Genomic DNA, 21,088 nt, shown 5'->3' on the forward strand with positions numbered 1-21,088 from the left:
GTAAAGTGTGGTACCAATATGAGGAGTTGGTTGGGGCGATAAATATCACACTGATATTTTCAAACTTGCTTTCAGTTTACAAATGTTGACTGGCATCACATGGTTAGACAAGGTCAATGGAAATCACAACAAATTCTAATTTGTAAATATATGCATGACCACACTTACTGTTATTGAATGGACATTCACAAATTTCATACATATCCAGCTACTCAATCCTGGCAGACATATTATATATGTGTCTTATATTATCTAGCACTTAAAATAACACAGAAAGAGATCTTTCTGCTTTTGGTCCATTTTAGCCTATTTGTTACATTTCCCATCTACTTAGCTCCCTGCAGCACTCATTAGAGTCTATACTTTAGAGATTTTGTAGATACAGCACAGAAACAGGCCCTTTCCAGAGCAGCGATCACCCAATACACTAGCACTATCCTACACACTAGGGACAATTTACAATTTTTACTGTAGCCAATTAATCTACAAACCTGTACGTCTTTGGAGTGTGGGAGGAAACCGGAGCATCCAGAGAAAACTCACATGGTCACAGGGAGAATGTACAAACTCTGCACAGACAGCACCCGTTGTCAGGATTGAACCCGGGTCTCTGGAGCTGTAAGGTGGCAGCTCTACTGCTTTGCCTCTGTGCTGCCCGTATTGTCCCTCACACGTTCTCATCAACTCCCCTTTTAATTCTTTTTGCTATTCAAGAGTAATTTACAGAGACCAATTAACCTACAAGCACATCTTCAGAATGTGTGAGAAAAGCAGAGCATAGGGATGAAATTCATGCAGTCACAAAGAGAACATACAGGCTCTGCAGGGACAACATCCAATGTCATGATTCAGCTTCATGGAGGCTCTCTGCAGCAGCACTAATACAGCACCAGCATGTGGCCTCTCTGCCACACATAATCAAAAGCTATGCAGCAGACTGATGGGGTTGCTATTGTAACACAAGATTTGTTTCTTGGAGGAGAAGATGCTGTAGAACCAATGCTCTTCGTGAAACAAGAACAAATATGAGTAACAATATACTCATATCCAATCCCCTTTCTCACACTACATCCCCTGCTCCTCCTACAACCTGGTTTCTCATATTGCATCCAAATGATTCAAGTATGCCCTTTTACCTATCCTTTTCTCTCATCGTGAACTAGACACATGTGCCATTCTCATTTTAGAAACACAAGAAATGGTGGCGCAATGGTAGAGTTGCTGCCTTACCGCGAATGCAGCGCCGGAGATCCAGGTTTGATCCCGACTATGGGTGCTGTCTGTACAGAGTTTGTACGTGCTCCCCGTGACCTGCGTGGGTTTCCTCCGAGATCTTCGGTTTCCTCCCACCCTCCAAAGGCGTACAGGTTTGTAGGTTAATTGGCTTGGTGAATGTAAAAATTGTCCCTAGCGGGGATAGTGTTAATGTGCGGGAATCGCCGGTCGGCGGGACCCGGTAAGCCAAAAGGGCCTGTTTCTGCACTGTATCTCTAAACTAAACTAAACTAAACTAAACTAAACACCACCAGAATAACCAGCATCGGAAAAAAAAGACACATGAATCATAAAGGAAAAAGACTCAGGGAGCTTATTTTTCTTGGAGCTTATGAGGCTGAAGGATGACATTGAGTTATATAAAATCATGATGGACATAAATAGGGTGAATGGTCACAGTTGTTTTCCCATTAAAAAGTAATTTAAAACTAGAGAGCATAGATTTAAAGTGAGAAGGGAAAGATTTAAAGGAGATCTGAGAGGCAACTTTCTTGTTTGGAGGGTGGTGGGTATGTGGAGCAAGCTGCCTGAAGAATTGGGAGAGGCAGATACAATTACAGTGTTTAAAAGTCAATTGGACAAATACATGGATAGATGAAAAGGCAAAATACTGAGGAATAAGGAGAGAAGAGGTATGAAATGTAATGCCAGAGGAAGGGATAAGGATGGAAGAAGGGAAAGGATGTCAGGATTGGGGGAGAAATGGGTGTGCATCCAATGGTGAAATGTTTGCCTAGTTTATGTTAGGTCTCGCTGATGCTAACCATTTCAAGATTCAAGATTCAATTTATTGTCACATGTACCTTAAGATACAGTGAAATTTGATTTTAATTCCCCTTCCTATTTCCATACTGAGCTTTTTGCCCAGGGTCTATTCCATTGCCAAAGTGAGGCTACACACAAACTGGAAGAACAGCATGCCATATTCTGCTTGGGTAGTTCACAGCCCAAAAATATGAACATTGAATTCTCCAATTTTAGGTAACTAAACATCAAAACCCTCTTCCTATTTCCCCTCTCTCTCCCATTTGTCTCACCTGGATGTGCACCAATTTCTTCCACAATCCTGCTCCCATTCCCCCCCCCCCCCCCCCCACCCCCTTCCACCTATATCTTTTCTTCTGGCTTCACATTTCACACCTCTTCTCTCCTTATCCTGCATCTGACATCCTCTTGTCTTTACATCTCTGGCCTTTGACCAACCATCTGCCAATCAAGCCCTCCTCACTGGTACTCACCTATCACATGCGTGTGCTTTGTGCTTCTCCCACCTCTCTTCCAGCTTTCTTCCCCCCCACCTACAATCAGTCTGAAGAAGGGTCCCAACCCAAAACATCGTCTATGCATGTCCTCCAGAGATGCTGCCTGACCCATTGAGTAACTCCAGGACTTTATGTCTTGCCTTAAATCTATCGCCTAGTAAATGGCCCCTCTAATCTCCTTGCTCTTAAGAAACAGCACAACTTTCTTATAACTTATCTTAACCTAAATTTCCAATTCTCAATTAAATTTCTCCAACTCAGGGCAATACCATTCATAAATCTCTCAGGCTGTCACATTTGTCCTGTTTTGAGGTGTTCAAAACTTAATGGGGTTAGTATGCCAATTTGCTCCATTTGTCCTTGTTAAAATTTCATTGTGTTTTGTAATATGGCAATGTTTCTTGATTACCCTTGGAAAGTTGGAAAAAATTATGAAATTGTGAAATAACTAATAAATATTGCTGGGTATGATATTTTTTCAAATAAATTATTTTTTGGAGGAAAGGAAAAGCAGATAATATTTGATGTCAAAACAAATTGTAGCATGATATCAGAAACTCATAGTCTGCTTCAAATGTCACACAGAATGTACATTGTGTAAGTTTACAGAATTAACCTTTTCCTTGCCCTGTCAGATTAAAACATTTAGTACTGTACATGTGATGAGAACAATAACTTTGTAACAGAGCAGATTAGACAGTGAACTGTGCCATAGTCATTCATATGGGTCGTAATTGCAGTGCCTTGCTTGGACAATGATATAATCTAACAGTTGCCAGTTGAACATGCAGTATGAAGCCACAAGATTTTCTGCAAGACCTTCTGAAAAAAGAGGCGATAGTTATAACAAGACTGCGTCAAGCATTTAGTCAGCAGGAGGGCATCAGATTTTTTTTGGATATTAATGGAAAGAGAGAACATGGGGTTCAGACAAAAGTGGCCCTGAGGTAAAGGATCACCCATGATCTGATTGTATGCCAAAGTAGATATGAGAAATGAAATAGCCACTACCTTGCTTCTATTTCCTATGACATGTAAAAGCACAGTGTCAGCTCCTTATATGACACTGTACCTGACATCCTCATGAATACACACAATCAAAGACACCCACCACTGCATCCACAGCCTGCATTTTGGAAAATCTGACTGCCTGGCAGTGTTTCTAGTGCCTGCTTACCAGCAGAAACTGAAGCGGGATGATCCGGTACAGAAAGTCATACTGTACTGGATCTGAGGAAACAGATGAGATCCTCCATGACTGTTTTGAGCCAACATTAATAGCAAGTGGCAAAGTGATCACAACACAGCTCTACGGTTGAAGTAACAACATGCAGCACATGGACTACCATTGGGAAAAACACGTATTGAAACGCAAACTACTCATCCCATTATTTTTTCACTGAGGTTCACAGCGCTCCTTGATGACCCTTGACAGGGTTTTCTCTTGCTGAGACCCACATTTTACACATCTGCCTTCACACATCTGCCCTTCCCTCAATGCCCTATTCTAATTTTCCTTGCCATACTGTTAAGAACCTTGCAAAGTAGAACGATGATACTGCAGAAACCGTGGTCAAGGAATGCTCCTTTAGCTCAAGGCATTCCACCTCCCATGGGCTTGTATAACTTCAAAGAAATGTAGAAGCACCAAATATTAATTGAATTAAAACAACATCAAATAATATTTTACCTGCACATAGTAGATGATCCCTTCAAATAGAAAAAGAAACATAAGCTGCTAGTTAATTGACCTGAAACTTTAATGCAGCTTCCTGTTGCACAGATACTGCCTGATCTGAGTATTTCTGGCATTTTCATTTTTTTATTTCCAAAATCCAGTAACCACTATATGATGCTCTTTTGTTCCTTCAAATATTATTGGATGAGGTTCCATTCTGCTCTTAACATGTGCGAGACAAGCACACAGCCTCACCATCTCCATCACAGGAGACAGACTAGTGACGGACATTTACACCTCACCATCTCCATCACAGGAGACAGACTAGTGACGGACATTTACTCTTGACCGTAGAACCAGCCAATCCCCATCTACCAACACTCTCCTCCGCCTAGCTGGTTCTTACCCTCAACAACTTCTCCTTTGACTCCTCCCACTTCCTCCACACCAGAGGCGTAGCTATGGGCCCTAGCTACGCCTGCCACTTTGTCGGGTACGTCGAACAATCCCTGTTCCGGGCGTACACCGGCCCCATCCCCGAACTCTACCTCCGCTACATCGACGACTGCATTGGTGCTACCTCTTGTACCCATGCAGAACTCACTGACTTCATACACTTCACTTCCAATTTCCATCCTGCCCTTAAATATACCTGGACTATCTCCGACATCTCCCTCCCGTTTCTGGACCTCACCATCTCCATCACAGGAGACAGACTAGTGACGGACATTTACTATAAACCCACTGACTCGCACAGATATCTGGACTACACTTCTTCCCACCCGGTCCCCTGCAAAAAGTCTATCCCCTACTCCCAATTCCTCCGTCTACACCGCATCTGCGCCCGGGATGAGGTATTTCACACTAGGGCGTCAGAGATGTCCTCATTCTTCGGGAAACGGGGCTTTCCCTCCTCCATTATAGATGAGGCTCTCACTAGGGTCTCTTCTACATCCCGCAGCTCGGCTCTTGCTCCCCCTCCCCCCACTCGCAACAAGGACAGAATCCCCCTCGTTCTCACCTTCCACCCCACCAGCCAGCGGATCCAACAAATCATCCGCCAACATTTCCGTCACCTACAACGGGACCCCACCACTGGCCATATCTTCCCATCCCCTCCCCTCTCTGCGTTCCGCAGAGACCGTTTCCTCCGTAACTCCCTGGTCCACTCGTCCCTTCCTACCCAAACCACCCCATCCCCGGGCACTTTCCCCTGCAACCGCACGAGATGCAACACCTGTCCCTTTACCTCCCCCCCTCAACTCCATCCAAGGACCCAAACAGTCTTTCCAGGTGAGACAAAGGTTCACCTGCACGTCCTCCAACCTCATCTATTGCATCCGCTGCTCTAGATGTCAACTTATTTACATCGGCGAAACCAAGTGCAGGCTCGGCGATCGCTTCACTCAACAGCTGCGCTCGGTCCGCATTGACCAAACTGATCTCCCGGTGGCCGAGCACTTTAACCCCCCTCCCATTCCCAGTCTGACCTTTCTGTCATGGGCCTCCTCCAGTGCCATAGTGAGGCCCACCGGAAATTGGAGGAACAGCACCTCATATTTCGCCTGGGCAGCTTGCAGCCCAGTGGTATGAACATCGACTTCTCCAACTTTAGATAGTTCCTCTGTCCCTCTCTTCCCCTCCTCCTTCCCAGATCTCCCTCTATCTTCCTGTCTCCACCTATATCCTTCCTTTGTCCCGCCCCCCTGACATCAGTCTGAAGAAGGGTCTTGACCCGAAACGTCACCCATTCCTTCTCTCCCGAGATGCTGCCTGACCTGCTGAGTTACTCCAGCATTTTGTGAATAAATACCTTCGATTTGTACCAGCATCGGCAGTTGTTTTCTTATATTACACAGCATCGGCTGCATCACTGAACTTCAATTTGTCAATGTTTGAACTAAATCAGCACCATAACCTGATTGACACCTTGATGTACTAACTGTGCATAGTTCCAGTGGATATTAGGATTAATGTGTTAATTCTCTAGCCATTATGGTGAGTGATGTAACCGGTACCATAAAGGTTCATATGAACTTTGGATGCCAGATTGAAAAAAAACCATTTGGTGCACACTTCTCCAACCATGGACATAATGCCACTATATTTATCACACCTGCTCATGTCATTCAGAAAAATGCCAATCTTTTCAAGTATAAATTGCTTTATGCCACAATTGTGTGTTCATTAAAAACTGATTTGAATATACTTAAGACTGAAAATTCACTTCTGCTTAGTGATGGTTGCATTTAGATCACAAATTAGGGTCCCATTATCAACTGTCCTTTATAAACATTGATTTTTCTTTTGTGATGGAGGAAAAGTAATTATTAAATGATATTTTATGTTAAACTAAAGCAAAATGCAGCAGTTGCTTAATATATTAATTTGAGAATAAAAATATGGTCTGGGCAATTTAGGTTGTTAAATCTACAAAGTTTAAGATTTATAATCACACTCAAAAAGTCAATTGTCCACTAAATTAATATGTTAAATTCTCCCATCTGAGGTAGCAAACACATTTAGTAAAGAGGAGTTATACCTAGGTTACAGTTGTTGTATTAACTTGACCCGGAGGCATATTTCCTGGCCCCTGCTAATCCAACAGCATTACATGTAAGACAAATCCTTACCCAAGTCTAGCACAGCAATTCAAATCTTCTAATTCTGCACCAGCCGCATTCTGATTGTTCACAGATTCAGTTTCACTGGTGGGCATGCTCACTATATAAATGTTAGGAGATAAAAGAAACAACAAAATCCATAAAATCAAAGCATGAATTTTTCCATCAAAAATAATCAAAACAATGCAACAGAATAATTTGACCTAAATTATATCTAGCACACTTATAAATGTTATAACTTTCCTGTAAAGCAATAATTCTGTTAAACTTTAAACTAAAAGTGTAAAGGGTTTCTGTAAGTGATTCGCAAGCAACAAATTACCGGCAGAAATATAACTGAAATTTTGAGCAGGTTTGATGTTAACTTAATCTGAACGATTACAAGAAATTAATCCCGTTGACATATTCAGATAATTGAAAATACTTGTAAGTCTGTTAAAATCACAAATACACAAATGTCATGAGCACATGTAGTTGCCTATTGTTGCAAACGTTAAATTTATATTTATCACACCAGTTCTTGTCATTCAGAAAAATGCCCATCTTTTCAAGTATAAATTGCTTTATGCCACAATTGTGTGTTCATTAAAAACTGATTTGAATATGCTTAGACTGAAAACTCACTTCTGCTTAATGATGATTGAATTTAAATCATGAATTAGGATCCCATTATCAACAGTTCTTTATAAACATTGTTTTTATTTTTGTGATGGAGGAAAAGTAATTATTAAAGGATATTTTATGTTAAACTAAAGTAAAATGCAGCAGTTGCATAATATATTAATTTGAGAATAAAAAGATGATACTGGGAAATTTAAGTTATTAAATCTACAAAGTTTAAGATTTATAATCGCACTCAAAAAATCTATTGTCCAATAAATTAGTATGATAAACTCTCCCTTCAGAGATAGAAAACACATTTAGTGAAGATGAGTTATACCTAGTTTACAGTTATTGCATTAACAAGACCAGGATGCATATTTCCTGGCCCCTGCTAATCCAGCAGTATATGTAAATTTAGTTGCTATTTTTTAAAATAAAAACCTTCGTTATAATAAAGAGTAAGCAACAAAACCATCGTTATAGTAAAGAGTAAGCAACAAAACCAAAGCAGCTGGAAATGGTAGACAATGTTTTATATCAATACAATTAATCTTTCTCACTCTCTGAGATCAAATGTCAATAAAACGCAGCAATAGAATTTCGAGCCAATGAAATTCTCTCAATGCATAAATGCTGCCTGACCAGCTGAGTAGTTCCAGCATCTTCTAATTTTGTTCTTGACACCTGTCAGCTTGATAATTTCAAACATTACATACATACATACAAAATAGTTGCAGGAGGAGACCATTCAGCCCTTCTAGCCAGCACCGCCAATTATTGTGATCATGGCTGATCATCCACAATCAGTAACCTGTGCCTGCCTTCTCCCCATACCCTTTGATTCTGCTAGCCCCAACTCTCTTTTAAATTGATCCAGTGAATTGGCCTGCACTGTCTTCTGTGGCAGAGAATTCCACAAATTCACAACTCTCTGGGTGAAAAAGCTTTTTCTCATCTCAGTTTTAAATGAATGAATGAATGAATGAATGAATGAATGAATGAATGAATGAATTAATGAATGAATAAGTTTATTGGCCAAATATGTGCATATACAAGGAATGTGCCTTGGTGCTCCGCTCACAAATGACAATACAAACATACAGTTAACAATTAAGAACCACATCAAAACAATAAGGATACAACATAACGGTCTAAACATGTGGGTCAAATAAACCAGAGCAAAAAAAAGACTACAGACTTTGGTTATTGAGTAGAACTACTACTCGTGGAAAAAAGCTGTGGCTGCTTTGACAGTCCGGAGTTGCCTTCCAGAGGGAAGTGCTTCAAAGATTTTGTGGCCAGGGTGAGAGGGGTCAGTGATGATCTTGCCCGCTCGCTTCCTGGCCCTTGCAGTGTACAGTTCGTCAATGGGAGGAAGGTTGCAGCCAACAACCTTCTCAGCTGATCGAACGATCCGTTGCAGCCTCCTGCTTGGTGGCTGAGCCAAACCAGACCATAATGGAGAAGGTGAGGACGGACTCAATGATAGCAGTATAGAATCGGACCATCATTGCCTGTGGCAGATTGTGTTTCCTCAGTTGCCGCAGGAAGTACATCCTCTGTTGGGCCTTTTTGATTGTGGAGTCGATGGTGGTCCCCCATTTAAGGTCCCTGGAGATGATGGTTCCAAGAAACTTAAATGACTCCACAGATGTGACTGTGGTGTGGTTGATGGTGAGTGGGGGGAGGGGAAGGGGAGCTCTTTGAAAGTCTACAATTATTTCCACTGTCTTAAGAGCATTGAGCTCCAGGTTGTTGCGATGGCACCAGGATGCCAGCTGTGTCACTTCCCGTCTGTAGGCAGATTCCACCCCATCCTGGATCAGTCCAATCAGGGTTGTGTCATCCGCAAACTTGAGGAGCTTGACAGAGGAGTCTGTGGAGGTGCAGTCGTTGGTGTAGAGAGAGTACGCAGCCTTGCGGTGCTCCTATGCTGAGGGTCTGTGGGTCCGAGATGTGCTTTCCCAGCCTCACATGCTGCTTCCTGTCTATCAGGATGTTGATGATCCATTGACAGAGGGGTTCAGGCACAGTCAACTGGGAGAATTTGGAGTGTAGTAGCTCTGGCACAATGGTGTTAAATGCAGAGCTAAAGTCCACAAACAGAATCCTGGCATAGGTCCCCTTGCGGTCTAGGTGCTGGAGGATGAAGTGCAGGCCTAGGTTGACTGTGTCATCCACCGATCTATTGGCCCTGTATGCAAACTGCAGAGGGTCCAGCAGGGGGTTTGTGATGTTTTTCAGCTGGGCCAACACGCCTTTCAAAGGTCTTCATGACTACAGAGGTCAGTGTGACAGGCCTATAGTCATTAAGACCAGTGATCCTCCTCTTTATTCTTAGACTTTGGCCCCTGGTTCTGGACTCCCCCAAAATTGGGAACATTTTTCTTGCACCTAGGTTCTCCAGTCCTTTTATAATTTTATATGTTTCTATAAGATCCCCTCTCATCCTTCTAAATTCCAGTGAATACAAACCCAGTCTTTCCCATCTTTCCTCATATATCAGTCACGCCATCCCAGGGATTAACCACGCTGCACTCCCTCAATAGCAAGGATGTCCTTTCTCAAATTAGGAGACCAAAACTGCACACAACACTCCAGATGTGGTCTGACCGGGGCCCTGTACAACTGCAGAAGGACCTCTTTACTCCTATACTTAAAACCTCTCATTAGGAAGGCCAAGATGCCGCGAGTTTTCTTCACTGCCTGCTGTACCTGCATGTTTACTTTCAGTGACTGGTGTACAAGGACACCCAGGTCTCGTTGCACTTCCCTTTTTCCTAATCTAACACCATTGAGATAATAATCTGCCTCCTTGTTCTTGCCGTCAAAGTGGATAATCACACATTTATCTACATTATTATACTGCATCTGCCATGCATCTGCCCACTCACTCAACCTGTCCAAGTCACCCTGCATCCTCCTCGCATCCTCTTCGCAGTTCACACTGCCACCAGTTTTGTGTCATCTGCAAATTTGCTCATGTTACTTTTAATTCCATCATCTAAATAATTATATTGTAAATAGTTGCAGCCCCAGCACTGAGCCTTGCGGCACTCCACTCGCCACTGCCTGCCATTCTGAAAAGGACCCATTTATTCCTACATTTTGTTTCCTGTCTGCCAACCAACGCTCTATCCATGTCAACACCCTACCCCCAATACCATGTGCTCTAATTTTGCCCACTAATCTCCTGTGTGGGACCTTATCAAAGGCTTTCTGACAGTCCAGCTACACGACATCCACTGGCTCTCCTTCATCTATTTTACTTGTCACATCCACAAAAAATTCCAGAAGATTAGTCAAGCAGGATTTCCCCTTTATAAATCCATGCTGACATGGACCAATTATTTTACTGCTATCCAAATGCGCCGTTATAACTTCTTTAATAATTGACTCCAGCAGCTTCCCCACCACCGATGTCAGGCTAACTGGTCTATAATTTCCCGTTTTCTCTAGCTCCTTTCTTGAAAAGTGGGATAACATTAGCTACCCTCCAATTCACAGGAACTGATCTTAAATCTATAGAACATTGGAAAATGATCACCAATGCGCCCACGATTTCTAGAGCCACCTATTTGAGTACCCTGGGTTGCAGACCATCAGGCCCTGGGAATTTATCAGCCTTCAGTCCCATCAGTCTACCCAATACTATTTCTCGCCTATTGCAAATTTGTTTCAGTTCCTCTATCTCCCTAGATCCTCTGTCCTCTAATACATCTGGGAGATTGGTTCTGTCTTCACTAAGGAAGACACAAACAAAGTACCTGTTCAACTCTTCTGCCATTTCCCCTTGTTCCCCATAATAATTTCACCTGTTTCTGCCTTCACGAGACCCACATTTGTCTTTACTAATCTTTTTCTTTTAACATACCTAAAGAAGTTTTTACTATCCTTCTTTATATTCTTGGCGAGCTTCCCTTCATACTTCATCTTTTCACCCCATATTGCCCTTTTTGTTACCTTCTGATGTCCTTTGAAAGTTTCCCAATCCTCTGGCTTCCCGCTACTCTTTGCTATGTTATACACCTTTTCTTTTAGTTTTATACCGTCCCTAACTTCCCTTGTCAGCCACGGTTGCCTCTTACTCCCCTTAGAATCTTTCTTCCTCTTTGGAATGAAATGATCCTGCATCTTCTGGATTATGCCCAGAAATTCCTGCCATTGCTGTTCCACCGTCATTTCTGCTAGGATCCTTTTCCAGTCGACTTTGACCAGCTCCTCTCACATACATTCACAGTGATTTAACCTTCTCCCTCTCAAATTGCAGATTACAACTTATCATATTATGGTCACTACCTCCTAGCAGTTCCTTTACCTTACGTTTCCTTATCAAATCTGGTTCATTAGACAACACTAAATCCAGAATTGCCTTCTCTCTGGTAGGCTCCAATACAAGCTGCTCTAAGAATCCATCTCAGAGGCACTCTACAAACTCCCTTTTTTTTGGGTCCAGAACCAACCTGATTTTCCCAGTCTACCTGCATATTTAAATCTCCCATTATATAAACACACACTTTAATTTGTGTTGCTGGAGGAGAAAAATTCCAGAACACTGTCATTTGGATAAAGAATTCACAACTGTAACCTGGATATTAAATATACATTTACAGATCTGTGCCTGTAGACAGCTTAGAAATTGATTTAAATATGCAAGTAATACAGAGCAATTAAATGAAGAATGCAGTTAACTGCTCCTGACAATACATTAGTAATCCTGGGCAACTGATTAAATTAGGTGATGGTGTAATATACCACTCTTCCATTTCTCGTATTGCAGTTGCAACTAGTTCTGACACATATCACAATTACAATATGACTGATATTCACTCAAAGCACGTCAATCTTAACATGAAAAAGACAAAAACATAAGAACTTATGATTATAAAGGTGCTTCTTGATGCAGCAAGCACACATAATCATGAATATGCAGATTTCCAGTGATGCTGTCACTTATGTCCTACAGTAAATGCTCTGCTATCAATTCTGTTATCATTTGTCAAAGTTTTGATAATTTTCCTCTAATATATTATAATGTCATTATTTATATTCAATCTTCTTGTTTGCAGTGAATTACATTTTAAAATGTATCTATGGCTCTCATTTTGTTTATTTTCGGCTTCTAGGCCATACGCTGCCAAGAGACATAATAATGTGTAATTTCCACAGAGTGTGAGAGCATGACATTATGAATTGAAAAATTACATATTGGCCTAGAAATTCTTTGGTGCCTGGAAAGGCACATTAGCATGCTTCTCTCTACGTGTTTATGTTTGCAAGGACCTGCTGCAGAATGCTATTGCATGCAAGACACAAGGTATCACTTGAAACAGATCTTGCATTAATACCATGTTCAGCACTGAGTGGAGGAAAACAGACAGATTGTTAAGCATGACAGAACCAATAGGAAAAGGCATCAACATCCTTATCGACAAGTGGCAATTTTTTCCTACAAACAAGACTAGCAAAAACTATTCAAATAGAATAGATTTGTATTGAATAGACACTTTTTTTTTCACTTCATTAACAGCAACCACCACCAAAAATGACACTCATAGGGGAAATAGGTGTTAGCAGTTCTTTGGGCTACAGGAGCCCCACCCCCTACACATATTCCAAAAAAATTAAACATCTCCACTCATCCTGTTGAATTGGCCTCCACACTTCAACTGATGAAACCGCTTGCCTTTCCCCTGCTGTCAGAACACACCATCTGCTGTCGCCTCCATGGTAAAGGTTTACAGACCTTGTTTTAAGATCAGAGAAATTAACATGCGGTACAAAGATTTGTGTTTCACAACAAGTCAAATAACTAAGCAGAGGATAGAAAAGGCTTTAAACTAAATAGGATGAGGTTCTGAAAAGGTACAATTTCAGGACAAAAAGGTCAGTGTGGGAATGGAAAGGGGAATTAAAGTGTTTAGCAACCGGGAGATCAGGTAGGTCCAGGCAGACTCAGCGAAGGTGCTCAGCGAAACGACCACCCAGTCTACGTTTGGTCTCGCCGATGTATAAGACTCCACATCTTGAATAATGGCTAAGGTTGGAGACCCCATTCCGCCTTCTGCAGAGGCCGTTCCCTCCACAACTCCCTGGTTAACTCATCCCTTCCCACCCAAACCACCCCCTCCCCAGGTATCTTCTCCTGCAACCGCAGGAAATGCAACAGCTGTCCCTATAACTCCTCCCTCGACTCTTTCCAGGGACCCCGAAAATTATTTCAGGTTAGGCAGAGGTTCACTTACACCTTCTCCAACCTCATCTGGAGGTAAGCATTTTCAAACTTCTGTAACTCTTGCCTGATGGGAGAGTGGAGAAGAGGGAGTGACCAGGGTGAGACTGGTCCTTGATTATGCTGGTGGCCTTGCCCAGACAGCGTAAAGTATAGATGAAGTCAATGGAAGGGAGATTGGTTTGCTTGATGGTCTGGGCTACGTCCACAACTTTGCAATTTCTTGTGGTCTTGGATGGATCTGATCCCAAATCAGCTGTGATGCATCCCAACAAGATATTGGTGAGGGTTGTTGGGGATATGCCGAACTTCCTAAGCTTTCTGAGGAAGTGTTGGTGTGCTTTGTTAGCCATAGCTTTGATGTGGCTGGTTCAGGGCAAATTGCTGGTGAGAATTATTCCTAGAAACCTGAAGTGTTCAACCATCTCTACCTCAGAGCCATCAATGTATACACTGCTTCGCTTCCTAAAATCAATCACAACCTCCTTTCTCTTACTGACTTTGAAAAATAGGTTGTGGTCCGGCCCTTCTGCCCAGAATTGTCAGAGGTTATGGGGAGAAGGCAGGCGAATGGGATTAGGAGGGAGAGATAGATCAGCTATGATTGAATGGTGGAGTAGACTTGATGGGCCCAATGTCCTAATTCTGCTCCTGTAATTTATGAACTTATGAGTTTACTATTAGCTGTTGAGGACCTAATTTGCCATACTGATCCATCCCATGCTGGGATTAAGCACACGGTTTGAACAGCGGCAGGACTTCTAGTGACACAGTGAGGAGATCCGACCTCAAACACCTATGACAGGCTTTGATCACCAAAACCAAATGGGCATTTCCAGATACAAATGCAAATAGCATTCAGAAAAATTCAAAATACATTAAAATAAAATAATGAATTAGAAAGTAGTAAATCAAAATGATTAAATAAAAACAATAACAAGCTTTTCCTTTCTGTCCTAATCCTTTGATATTCAATGCCTAATGAAATCAACATGATCGCAGATTGTGAAAGGCACTTCCATAGTATTATGCTGAGGAATCATGGAATGACTGGTCTATGCTATTGGATTCTAGTAGATTACATGTGGCCAACCACACTCATAGATTTGCCTTCGAAATCTATCAGTAGGTCGAGAATTCCACATGACGCTACGCATGTAAGGAAGTCCACGACCTACTGCAAATTAAACAGCTACCAGATTTCGCTGAAAATACCAGCTGTTTTATTTGGTACTACTGGCATTCATCAGCAAGTTATGGACCAAAATGTATTGTTTCCACTTTCTGCTGGTGAGTTGAGGTTAAAAGTTTAAGAAGACAGTAAATGGCAGACAGGTAGTGGGTAGTGTTGTAGAGCAGAGGAATCTCGGAGTACAGGTGCATGGTTCCTTGAGGGTCGAATCGCAGGGAGATAAGGTGGTCAAAAAGACTTTTGGCATTTTGGCCTTTATCAGTCAGAGTATTGAGTATGGAAGTTGGGAGGTCATGTTGCAGTTGTATAAAACGTTGGTGAGACTGCATTTAGAATAGTGTTCAGTTCTGGGCACCATGTTATAGGAAATATATTGTCAAGCTTGAAAGGGTTCAGAAAAGATTTACGAGGATGTTGCCAGGACTAGAGGGTGTGAGCTATAGGGAGAGGTTGAGTAGGCTGGGTGTCTATTCCATGGAGCGCAGGAGGATGAGGGGTGATCTTATAGAGGTATACAAAATCATGAGAGGAATAGATCAGATAGATGCACAGTCTTTTGCCCAGAGTAGAGGAATCGAGGACCAGAGGACATACAGTAGGTTCAAAGTGAAGGGGAAAAGAATTAAAAGGAATCCGAGGAGTAACTTTTTCACACAAAGGGTGGTGGGTATATGGAACAAGCTGCCAGAGGAGGTAGTTGAGGCTGGGACTAGCCCATCGTTTAAGAAGCTGTTAGACAGGTACATGGATAGGACAGGTTTGGAGGGATATGGACCAAGGGCAGGCAAGTGGGACTAGTGTAGCTGGGACATTGTTGGCCGGTGTGGGTGAGTTGGGCCGAAGGGTCTGTTTCCACACTGTATCACTCTATGACTAGGTAGGTGGGGCTGGAAGGTATTGTAGGTAGAAAATCAGGGACAGTGGATTCTAATCATAGGGAAAGGAGCAATTATTTTTTGAAAAGGGAGTGCTTTCCCTCTTCCTTTCAGAGGGAAAGCACTCCTGCTTCTCCTGGCTCATAAGCAGTGCTGGAAACACATATGGCAGTTAGATCCAGCCCTTCTGCTCTCCCTTTCAGTTTCCTAGTTTCCCAAGGTTTGGGATACCTGTGCAGGAAGAGTTAAAGTAGTAAAAGTGAATAAAATACAATGCTAAAGGATCTTATCAAGTCGCCGGTCTTATTAATATGTGAAAGCATTAATTACTGCAATTTAAATCCACCTGCCTGTCCTAATTAGGATCCTGAAATATAACTTTTTTTAAATACCCACCCAGCTGTTTTTAGGACTAACAGTCCTCTCCCTTTTTTTACGCTGCTGCAGGTATTGGAGCTTCACTGACGTTATATACAGCCATTAAGGAGCCAGGTTTTGACACATGGATTTAGTTCTGTTATCCATGTCTCAATTGATAATTACAGGGGAAATGACAAAACATTGTTCTACCCAAAGGCTTGTTGGGGCTTGGCATTCATTGCCTCTATGTATGACAGTCAGAAATATTCATTACATTTAAAATGTATTTGGATATGAACATGAAAAGCCATGACCTATGAACTAAGTGCTGGAAAAAATATATGGGACAACTCTTTTCCGTGCAGTCGGGAAATGCTGGACCAAATAGCCTCTTTTATTGTTGTAAATATGATTCGGTAATTTTCTTCCTTCTATTCAGAGCTGCCTCAATAATAACTGATATCACTCTGTATTAACCACTTTGGGCTAAGCAGGTCCAGGTAAACCTGCAGCAACAATGTAGTTGTTTTCTTCTCTGCTATATGGATTTTGAGGTTTCCCAACAATACACAATGGAAACACTACACAGATGCAAACACACAACCACCAGTTGTTGAATTATTTATTTGTGATAAATATCTCAGGTGCAAGATTTTGAAGAATGATAAAAAAGTCAAATAGAAGATGTGTAAAATCTGGCAGCCTAAAAAATTCCTGATGTGCCGGCATGCGGCAGAAACCCCCGATGGGCTGCAGGCCACTGCCATACCCCAGCAGCAGGCCTGCAGGCCACTGCCATACCCCAGCAGCAGGCCTGGCTTGCCCGCCTTGGAACAAGGAACCCAGCTGGAAAAGGTAGACACTGAGCCTGGCTCCTGCTTGCCTCCGAGGACTGGGAACCGGAGAGGCGTGTGGAGGAAGTTAGTGACGGTGGCAGACACCTGGACAAAGGGCCGGTAAGAAGAACCTGGGGTTTTACCATCCGCGTCCTTGAAGTTAGCTAAGGCAAGCGCAAAGGCTGAAGGTGGCCGGGTGAGGAGAGAGACGATGGTTCACGGGACGGCCTGGATGGAGGCGACAGCTGCAGCGGGCCCTTATGGCCGGCTGGGATTTTAAGAGTGGCTCCTGAACCTGGCAACTCTTGCATATGGGTTCAGAAGGCTGTTATTGTACATTCTGTAGTTAATCAGGGATTCTACTTATGTTTGGCAATAATCTTACTGATCTGTACACACAAAAAAGAACTTTACTGTACCTTAGTACAGGGGATAATAAAGAATCATTGAACCATTGCCAGTTTCTTAACTATTCGTTAACTTTTTAATGATGGTACTAAGTGTTGCATTGTTTGCAGTATAATACATCTGTGCCATGTATATGTACATGGTTATTAAATTAAAAAATAAATATTACTTTCAGAAGAGAGAAAATATCACTTACGGTTTCTAGGTTTATCATCATCCATGCCTTCATCTTCGTTTTCTGGATCTATGTCTTCAGCTTGGGTAATCCAGTCCAGGTAACCTTTGAGATCTTCCTCTAACTGTTGTTTTTCCCTTAGCTTTTGAAAATCTCCACGGGCCTTGGCCTTCTCCCTCTCTTTGGAAAACTCTCTGTTTCCCCCAAAATATAGAAGGCAAGGTTTAGGTACAGAAACAATATAATTTCATCCAACTCGAACAAATAGTGTCATCATAAATTCTGCATGACTTCCCTCTGCCAATTCCAGCTGCTTAGAAGTATAACACACACAATATTTTTCCATTCTTCTCTCTGGAAAAGAATGGAGCGACTGGGCTTGTATACACTGGAATTTGGAAGGATAAGAGGGGATCTTATTGAAACATAAAAGATTATTATGGGATTGGACACGCTAGAGGCAGGAAACATGTTCCCGATGTTGGGGGAGTCCAGAACCAGGGGCCACAGTTTAAGAATAAGGGATAGGCCCTTAGAACGGAGTTGAGAAAAAACTTTTTCAGTCAGAAAGTTGTGAATCTGTGGATTTCTCTGCCTCAGAAGGCACTAGAGGCCAATTCTCTGGTGCTTTTAAGAGAGAGTTAGATAGAGCTGTTAAAGATAGCAGTCAAGGGATATGAGGAGAAGGCAGGAACGGGGTACTGATTGTGGATGATCAGCCATGATCACAGTGAATGGTGGTGCTGGCTCGAAGGGCCGAATGGCCTCCTCCTGCACCTATTGTCTATTGGAATGTACAAATCAAGCTTGAAAATGCCTGCAATCTATTCACAGATTCTAAGAATGTGATGAACAACAGGTAATACATGAGAATTTCTTTCATGAAAAATCATCATCAGAATCCAGAACTATCAAATTTCACTTATTTGGAATGACTTGTTCTTTATCATTTGTACTGACTTACTTAAAAATAAATATTATTTCAGTCATACTGATTATTATATGTTCTGACACAATAAACACAGGGGAAATATTCATATGTTGCAAAATAGAGATTGAAGCAAGCCTGTTTGTGAAACTTAACATGATGGTTTATTACAGTAAATAATGAGTAATGATATTGTATAAGAAGCTGATAACCTCCTTGTGAAATAAATAATTAATGTATATGGGTTTAACATTCTATGGTAGCAAACTGTTGTTGTTACAGTCCATTTATACCACTCTCAGAAAAATGACATTCCCCTTGTTGAGATGACAATGGATGTAGATTCAAAATAAGGGATCATCCACTTAAGATCAGGCTGAGGAGTTTCTGTGACCACTCCTGACTCTAGCGATTCTTGAAATATCACTACCAATTGTCTTTTCCCTGGTAGGCTCCACTACAAGCTGCTCTAAGAATCTGTCTTGGAGGCACTTTACAAATTCCCTTTCTTGGGGTCCAGTATCAACCTGATTTGCCCAGTCGACCTGCATATTGAAATCTCCCATGACCTTCATGGCATTGCCTTTTTTACATTCCAATTTTATCTCCTGAGGTGAATTGTACGCTATATCCTGGCCACTGTTTGGGGGCCTGTAAGTATAATACAATACAACAATATATCTTTATTGTCATTGTACAAGTACAACGAGATTAAGAATGCCACTTCCATATTGATGCTATAAAATAAATAAAACACGGCAAAAACAAAAAACAACAAAAAAGGAGAAAAAAAAGAAAGAAGGTAAAGTGCAAATAGGTTCATGCAGGTCAGTTGTGCCAGATGACCATGGGGGCAGAGACAGATCATGGGGGGCACTCAGCAGGTCCGATTCAGAGCAGCTATAGCTCTAAGAATAAAGCTGTTTCTTAGTCTGGAGGTGCGTTACTAGAAGGCCCTGTAACATCTGCCAGATGGTGGCATGGCTGTGTGTAGTCCTTGTAGATGCTGGTGGCTTTCCTGAGGCAGTGTGCGTTGTAGATGTCCTCCAGGGCTGGTAGCTGTATCCTAATGATCCTCTGCGCTCTGCAGACGACCTGCTGAAGAACTCTCCTATCCGCTGCCATGCAGCTGAGATACCACACAGAGATGCCGTATGTTAGCATGCTCTCTGTGGTGCAGTGATAGAAGGTCATCAGCAACTGTTGGGGCAGACCAGCCTTTTTCAGCGTTCTCAAGAAAACCAGCAGTTGCTGTGCTTTCTTGACCAACGCAGCGGTGTTAGTGGACCATGTGAGGTCCTCTGAAATGTGAGTGCCCAGAAACCTGAAGCTGGACACTCTCTCCACTCTGTCCCCGTTGATGAAGACTGGAGCGTATTACTCATTCTGTGGCCTTCTAAAGTTGATGATTAGCTCCTTGGTCTCAGCTGTGTTGAGGGACAGGTTGTTCTCTGAGCACCAGCTTGCCAGGTTCTGCACCTCCGCTCTGTAGGCTGATTCATCGCCGTTGGAAATCAGCCCGATCACCGTTGTGTCATCCGCAAATTTGACGATGGTGCTGGTGGCAAATGCAGGAACACAGTCGTGTGTGAAGAGGGAGTATAGGATGGGGATTAATACACAACCCTGTGGTGTGCCAGCACTCAGAGTGGTGGTGGAGGACAGGTGGAGGCCCAGTCTCACTGCCTGAGGGCGCTCCGACAGGAAATTCAGGATCCAAGTGCATAGTAACGAGCTGAGGCCTAGCTGCTGGAGTTTGGAGGTGAGCTTGGTGGGGATGACAGTATTGAAGGCATAGCTATAGTCTATAAATAGCATCCTCATGTATGTGCCCTGTCTCTCCAGGTGAGTCAGGACGGTATGAAGAGCCAGAGAGATGGCATCCTCTGTGGATCTATTAGCTTTGTAAGCGAACTGATATGAGTCCAGTGAGGCAGGGATGATGGCTTTGATGTGGGAGAGGGCCAACTTTTCAAAGCACTTCATCACTATTGGTGTGAGGGCAACCGAAAGGTAGTCGTTCAGATTGCTGATGTTTGCTTTTTTTGGCACCGGCAATATGGTGGCTGACTTCAGGCACTTTGGGACCATTCCCAGAGATAGAGACAGATTGAAGATCCTTGTAAATACCTCAGCAAGGTGTTCAGCACAGTCCTTAAGTACCGGTCCTGGGACTCCGTCCGGGCTTGCAGCCTTGCGTGGATTGACCCTCTGCAGCGCGCGCTGTACATCATGTGTGATAACTCCCATTAGGGTCTTTTTACCCTTAAAATTTCTCAGCTCTCTCCACAATAACTCTACATCTTCTGATCTTATGTCACCCCTCACTAAGGACTGAATTTAAATCCTAACCAAGAGCTACCCCATCCCCTCTTCCCACCTTTCTGTCATTCCGATATGACGTATAACGCTGAATATTCAGCTCCCAGCTATAATCCTCTTGCAGCCACGTCTCTGTAATTCCCACAACATCATACCTACTTTGATAACAATCAGCTGAGAGAGCTGATGAGGTGATCAAATCCTGTTAAATAACAATGGAGCAGAACCTGGGTTGCCAGATTCACCTCCCTTTGCATCATAAGGGATCACTTCCCCATTAACCCAAAACAAAAATAAAGAAACAAATGAAACTGCTAT

The 21,088-nt window shown here is 42.5% G+C and overlaps 1 protein-coding gene across 7 annotated transcripts in view; it reads right to left on the bottom strand.

Annotated features, from left to right (window-relative positions):
- The window catches only part of LOC144603513 (voltage-dependent L-type calcium channel subunit alpha-1C-like), a 305,941-nt gene that overhangs the window by 167,062 nt on the left and 117,791 nt on the right, over nt 1-21,088 (bottom strand). For 6 of the 7 annotated variants that reach the window (XM_078416799.1, XM_078416795.1, XM_078416797.1 and 3 more), the window contains 2 exons: nt 17,542-17,714; nt 6,849-6,939 (listed from right to left, as the gene is read on the bottom strand). In XM_078416799.1, the coding sequence (XP_078272925.1) occupies nt 6,849-6,939; nt 17,542-17,714 (264 nt within the window). Of the gene's footprint in view, nt 1-4,227; nt 4,248-6,848; nt 6,940-17,541; nt 17,715-21,088 lie in introns of those variants that run through there. The other variant, XM_078416798.1, reaches the window with a different exon arrangement.

This window comes from Rhinoraja longicauda, chromosome 20 (assembly GCF_053455715.1).
Source record: "Rhinoraja longicauda isolate Sanriku21f chromosome 20, sRhiLon1.1, whole genome shotgun sequence".
In the NCBI taxonomy this organism is placed as follows: Eukaryota; Metazoa; Chordata; class Chondrichthyes; order Rajiformes; family Arhynchobatidae; genus Rhinoraja; species Rhinoraja longicauda.